This window comes from Hydra vulgaris, chromosome 04 (assembly GCF_038396675.1).
Source record: "Hydra vulgaris chromosome 04, alternate assembly HydraT2T_AEP".
In the NCBI taxonomy this organism is placed as follows: domain Eukaryota; kingdom Metazoa; phylum Cnidaria; class Hydrozoa; order Anthoathecata; family Hydridae; genus Hydra; species Hydra vulgaris.
Genome location: NC_088923.1, coordinates 4,603,548 through 4,610,702, shown reverse-complemented (window position 1 = coordinate 4,610,702; position 7,155 = coordinate 4,603,548). Strand labels below are relative to the sequence as shown.

General features: G+C 30.8%; 1 protein-coding gene across 1 annotated transcript; it reads left to right on the top strand.

Moving 5' to 3' along the window:
* The first annotated feature begins 685 nt into the window (after positions 1-685).
* On the top strand, positions 686-2,834 carry LOC136079526 (uncharacterized). The gene is made up of 2 exons (XM_065795280.1): positions 686-1,079; positions 1,319-2,834. Exons 1-2 carry the CDS (start codon positions 1,017-1,019, stop codon positions 2,132-2,134), a joined length of 879 nt encoding a protein of 292 aa, XP_065651352.1. The 5' UTR covers positions 686-1,016; the 3' UTR covers positions 2,135-2,834.
* Positions 2,835-7,155: the final 4,321 nt, after the last annotated feature.

Sequence of the window (7,155 nt, the reverse complement as noted above, 5' to 3'; positions counted from 1 at the left end):
GCTTAGAAATGTCAACACAAGTTTAAGCGTAAAGCTAAAAAATTGGTTATAAAACATGTCAAGTTTAAAAACATATTCGCTAACATAGCAAGAGGTACATAAAATAATTTTTATATCTTCATCTGCATAAAAGGTTGAAATTTCAATAACTTACGTCATCCATCAAAAAATTAATATTTTACATTTAAAAGAAATAAATTTAAAAGTATAAATGCATTAAAAATTGAGTTATAGTAAAAAAATTACACGGATGACGTAAGAATCTGATAGAATAGACATTCATTAATAAGTGTTCCAAATTTCAACCATGAACCATGTAGCTATGTTAGCGAATCTTTGTGCGGCCGTGGCGCAGTGGTTAGAGCGCTTGCCTTATAAGCAGGAGATCCAGGTTCGAAACGAGCTCTGGACAAATTTTCGCGTCACGGTAAGGAAGGAGGCGTGAACATCCCGGTTAAATGCACTTCCGCGGTGCTCTGTGACAAGACCATTAGGACTTCTTGGGGCACCTAAAAAAAATATAAAAATTAAAAAAAAAAAAAATCTTGGTTGTCCCAAGACAGGTTTTCCGTAAAAATCGCCAAAAACAGAAAAGTGACCCAAAATCATTTAAAATATTTTAACAATGTTTATTTTTATTTCGTTTAATGTAAATATTTATTTAACGAAGAAAGATAGTTCTTTTATATTTTTTTAATTCAAAGATGAAAGCGTTTATAGAAAAAAAATACTACTAATTTAAAGTTAGTAAATTTTTATACTTTTTTTGCGGAAATTCTTTTTTTTTTTTAAAACACAAAAATTCTTGTGACGTCAAGCTCGCTTTTATATTGAGTGAAACAGCCGTGGGAAAATTGGGGTGAAATGGGACACTGTTCAATTTTATCATTTTTTTAATTTACTGTATTTTAACTTTTATAATCAATATTTTTGTAAAAAACCAAGTGAACAGAAAATTATGTTTATGATTATGATAAGATTTCAATGTTTACTTTATAGTAAAGTGTTTTTTTATCATGGAAAATAATAATTATTATATTGGATTTCTTTGTTACTTTGTCCTGAAGACATCTTTCACAGTAAGTATTGTTTTAATGCCAATCATTTTTGTATTTTAAATTCAGTTTAAATAAAGTTCTTCACTATTAGCCTTATTAAATTTAATCACATTATAAGTTTTATAGGGTTGTGATACTATTTTATTTTCATTAAAATAAATTTTAAATTTATAGCCTAATCTGGATTTTGGTTAATGCAATTAAAAAGAGCATAATTTTTTTTAATAATGGAGTGAGTAATATGAGTAATAATTTTTCAGATGCCAAGAAAGTACAAACAAGTGACAAGTCGGTTAAAGCCTGATGCTCATACAATAAAAGCTGCTGTGATGGCTGTCGAATCTGGCAGTTTATCACTACGAGCAGCTGCACAAGAGTATACAATTTCAAAATCAAGTTTACAACGGAAAATAAAGGTTAATAAAGAAACTTCTTACAGTAACTTAAACTTTGATGAGCAACATAAATATATTTTTAATAAAACACAAGAAGATGAACTTTCAATATATCTTCGTCAAGTATCTAATATGCATTATGGACTTGATGTTAGAGAAACAAAGCAACTTGTATATCAATATGCAATTAAAAATGACATTAAAATACCAGAAAAATGGAAAAAGAGTGAAACAGCTGGAACTGAATGGTTTTATTTATTCTTAAATTGTACAAAATTATCTATTCGTACGCCAGAAGCTACCAGCCTTAGTCGAACAACTAGTTTCAATCGCACAAATGTAGATACTTTCTTCAAAAACCTTGACAGTGTGCAGAAGCGCTATAACTTTTCTGCTGATTGCATTTACAATATTGATGAAACAGGTCTGACAACTGTTCATAAGCCAGTGAAAGTGATTGCTGGTAAAGGAGTAAAGCAAGTAGGACAGGTAACTTCTGCTGAAAGGGGAACTCTAGTTACAATGGTGGGTTGCATTATTGCCCTTGGAAATTTTATTCCACCATTTTTGATATTTCCTCGTGTCCACTTTCGTAGCCAAATGCTTAAAGGTGCACCAACAGGTACAAAAGGTGATGCTAATCCTAGTGGATGGATAAATACAGAATTTTTTTTGAAATAGTTTGATCATTTTGTGGAGTATGAACATCCTAGCAAGGATCATCCATTACTTTTAATAATGGACAACCACAAAACTCATATATCGATGGAACTGATGGATAAAGCTAAGGAAAGCAATGTTGAGCTCTTGACATTGCCACCCCATTGCAGCCACAAACTCCAACCACTTGACAGATCAGTATTTGGGCCATTAAAGAAGTTTTACAATTCAGCATGTGATTCATGGTTAAAGGCACATCCAAATACTCCTATGACGATATATGACATTTCTGAAAATTTAGGAATAGCTTATACGAGAGCCTTCACTTCCCAAAACATTCAAAATGGTTTTAAAGCAGCTAGCATTTTCCCGTACGATCCATATGTTTTCATTGATGTCGACTTTATATGTTCTTATGTTTCTGATCGACCAATTCCAGCAAATGACAATTCCGACAAACAAACAATCCCCACATCACTGTGTATTGTATCTGAAGTTATTTATGAAAAGAAACAGCAAATCAGTACTTCTGTCTACCATCGGACAGCAGAAGATATAAGGCCATTTTCAAAAGCGGGTGAAAGGGTGGCAAAGAGAAAAAGTGCAAAAAGAAAATGTTCTAGGTCTCTGGTATTGACTGACACATCAACAAGAAATGAACTAGTTGAAAGTTTATCAGAATCTAAAAGAAAAAAAGAAGATAAAGATAAGAAAAAGAAAATAAGTTACCCCCTCAGACATCAACGTAATTTTTACTCAATTTAAACATCAAGCAACCTGTTGAACAAAGTTACAAATGCTTTTAGAATGGTATTTTATTTTTGTTAAACATAAATAAATTTTGTGTATTGTTAAGTTTTATATTGAGTAAAATAAACAATAAAATAATGCTTAAAATTATTTGTTTCTATTTTTGTCCCATTTCACCCCAACCATTGTCCCATTTCATCCCAACATGGGGTGACATGGGAAAAACAGTGTCACTTTAAAAAACCAAGCGTTTGAACTTAATTTGATGGTTAAATAATGGGTTTTGCAATAATATAACATGACAATTCATTGGACTATAGTTTTAAACCGATTTGTATAGTTTTTGTGGAAAATTTAAAGCGCAGCACACAAGCGAATTTTTTTGTCCCATCACACCCCGTTCTCCCCTAATTGCGAGTAACAATAATTGCAATCGTCACGCTTGAATGCGTTCATGTAAAAACTTGAATAGAAATAGTTTTGTTTTGAGATGTTGGAAATTAGATTTCGTATTTTTTTATTTAATTTTTATAAATGAGTTTTTGATTAAAATATTAAGCTATGAGTATATCGAATGAGAAAACTCAGACTGTAAATACGCAATACCTACACAGTATGCAAACGTGCAACAAAATCAGCAAATAATCTGCGTTGTGACAATTGTAAAGAAAAGGTACCGATAAAATTGTACCCCCAACGATTTTTGTGAGGGTGTTGTTGTGCCTCACAATGGGGGAAAAACCGTTTTTTTCACTAAGTGTGATTTTTGTGTTATAACATTTTCAAAATCCGTTTAATTTTTTTCTTAATTGCATCAATTTAAAGCATAATGTGTTTATTGAAATAAACTGTTTGAAAAAACATATTTCGTTTTTGTTTTCATATAATATTAATCCAAACTTTATGGGAATGGTTATACCCCCACTTCCCTTAATTCCAATAAAAAGACCTAAGGTTTAAAAAAAGTATTTTCAAAGCGTTTTTTTTTTCATTAGTAAAAAGCTAATGTTTATATTTCTAAATGATAACATTTTCATTCCCATAAATGGCGATTTTAAAAATGTTTTGAAAACATTCTAATGCTAACTAATTATATATTTTATTTGTGTCACACGGATAAATAAGAGATAAAATCATGGTTAAACTATGTGTCCGGCTAAATAAGCGCCCGAAGGATTTTTTAATGTTTCAGATACGACACTTACAAACATTGTGCAAACTTAAGTATGTTCATGCCTATGCCAAATGAGGAGGCCTTACAAAAAATGGAATGGCGAAGCCTGGGAACAAAAAAAACCCTAAAGCGCTTGAAGTATGTAATTTAAACTTTTCTATCTTAAACTAAATTTAAATTTATCGACAGATTTTAAATGTCGTCGAAAAGTATTGTAAGTTACAAAAGTTATGACATATATTACGCAATTATCTTAATTATCTTAACTATGCAAACATTGCTTGGGGCAGCACCAAAAAAACAAAGACAAAAAAGCTATTTAGCAAACAAAAATATGCAATTAGATTATTATCAAATGCACAATCTAGAAATCTTAAATTTGTACCAAGTAAATTTATATCATCTGCTAATTTTTATGTATAAAACTAATAATAATGCAATACCAAATATCTTCAAACCATTATTTAATAAAATTCAACACAAATACATGACTAAATATTCAAGTAACAACTTTGTTCAAACCAAAATTATATATTAATTATAGAGTGCACCAAGTTCTCAATAACTATTAGAGGACCTATTAGTATGGAATAAGATAATTAGTAATGATATCAAAACACTTACAACTCTTGAACAGTTTAAACAAAAGTTAAAACTATTACTTTTAAATAATGAAAAAACAGAGAATTATATTTAAATCTATCTATAAAAATATTATATTTGAAAATTATCTATTAGTGCATACTTTGTTTGTCTGGAAAGGTCTAAAGTCTTTAATTGTATACATTATAGTCAATTATATTATGAAAAAGTAATTATATGGATTTACAGCACTTATGTACATATGAATGTATATATGTATATGTGTACATGCGCATGTATGTATATATATACACGTGTGCATACATGTGTATGTGTATATGTATGTGTGTGTATGTTTGTGTATATATGTATGTGTATAAATTGTATCATAAAATGTAATTTTTTTGGGGGAAATTAGAATTAAATTTTTTTAATATTGTTTTAGGATTAACTAATAATAAAATTAATAACTTAAATGGGTTGTACTAAAAAAAAAAAAAAAAAAAAGAAGAGTGAGAAGAGAAAGTACAGCCTGTCAACAAATCCAAGGAGGCTACTTATTCTCTTAAAGTACACAATCAATGGGCTTCCAATAAACTAGCTGGCAACCATTGAAAATATCTTAGATACATCCAGTTTCTAAAATCTCCCAGGTAAAACAAATAATTATTATTGTTATATAAATATACTATAAAACAACAATAAAATTTTTAAATGGTCTATTTTATGCAGTACAGATTTAATCTAATATCACCCCTTCCCCTACAAGTGTTAAAAATGAGACACAATGAAGCAAAAAATTACGTAAGAAGAAAAAATAACATAATAATTAATACTTGTCTATTTTTATTTTAGATCTATAAGATTTCAATCTACTAAGTTGATAGTAGCCTGCCCTCAGAAATATGAGAACAGGGATCTGATCTGTAAAGATAGTTTCTGCAATAATTCTGAACAAAGATGTGTTGCCTCCGCCGTAATAGACACTTGGAAGAAAGCAGGGTTTCAAGATTTTATCATTAATGGATCCAAGATTTTATCATTAATGGATCCAAAATGGATCCAGTGTCAGGGACAAGATACTGAAGCTCCATAATAAGTACATAAATTTGTATCATCTCAAATCATTGAACTGGAACTCTATTGATGGCAACTTCTCTAAGATACAGACAGAGTTTTTAGAGGAGAGTAATACACTCTTTGATATTTAATTAGCAAATTTTGAACAAAATGTAAATCAGGATTGTTGATGAAGTATTACAAAATTCAGTTGAAAATAAAAATATTAGGCTCAAGAGGATGGAGGAGGCAATAGGTAAAGGTAGAATCACAATGAATGCAGTAAAATCCAATGACCTTGAGGTTTCTTTGCATTCATCTGAAAATGAATCTGAATTGGAACCAAGTTTAGATTCTTTAGATGATGAAGATTTACCTAATAGACTCAGTCATTCTACTAAATCTAAGATAATGATAAGTTTAAGTGCTGAAAATCTGGTTGACTGTACTGCTGCAGTTTTCGCCCTATACAGAGTAGGTATACGACCACAAACTTCTATAGTAGCTGCTATTTGCAATAAAGCTGGTGTGAATCTAGAAGATATTATTCTATAAAGAAGTACAGTTCATAGAAAGAGATTCCAAAAAATAGAGGCAGTAGGAGATAAACTCAGGCAAGAAATTATAACTACTCTGAAGGGAAAAAAGTAATGTGTTCATTTTGATGGAAAACAGGTGAAACAGATTGAAGAAGATCTGAAAATAACTGTTTCTGTAGAAGGAATAGCGGTGAGTGTTACATCCCCTGATATGGATGACACAGATGACGTACTGCTAGGTGTTGTTCAGACAGCAAGTTCCAAAGGTAGTGACCAGGCTGTAGCAATTTTGAATCTGCTAGAATACTTCAACATTGTTAATCAAATATTTGCTGTTTGCTGCGAGACTACGGCGTCTAATACTGGAATACACTCTGGAGCTGTTGTTATCCTTAGCTCCATCCTTAACAGTCCACTTTTATGGTTTCTCTGTAGAAGACATATGCTAGAAATACACATCTCACACTTTATGAAGGCTTTGACTGGAGAGAAGACGAAGAGCCCAAGAAAAGGGCTGTATGTCAAACTCCAGAAAAATTAGTGTTCATTCAAGAAAGAGGTGGACAAGATGCTAGACCTAGTTAGGTTTGATTGGAGTCAGCTTCAGACTGGGTCACCCCTTTATGAAATTGCTATGAAAGCTCTGGAGTTTGGAAAAGAAGCCCTTGCCTCAAAAACATTTGTCAGGAGAGATTACAGGAAACTATGTGAGCTTTTTGTTTTCTATTTGGGAGGAGAAGTACCTGGATTTTGTTTCCATCAACCTGGAGCCTGCCATGAAGCCAGGTAAAGTATATTGAAAAAATAAAACTTTATAGATAAATTATAAAATTTGTGTAAGTATTATAAATAACATATAAATAAAAAATATGATAAATATTAATGGTAACAAAATTTTAATCTTAAGGTTTATGGCTGATGCTTTATACACAGGCCCA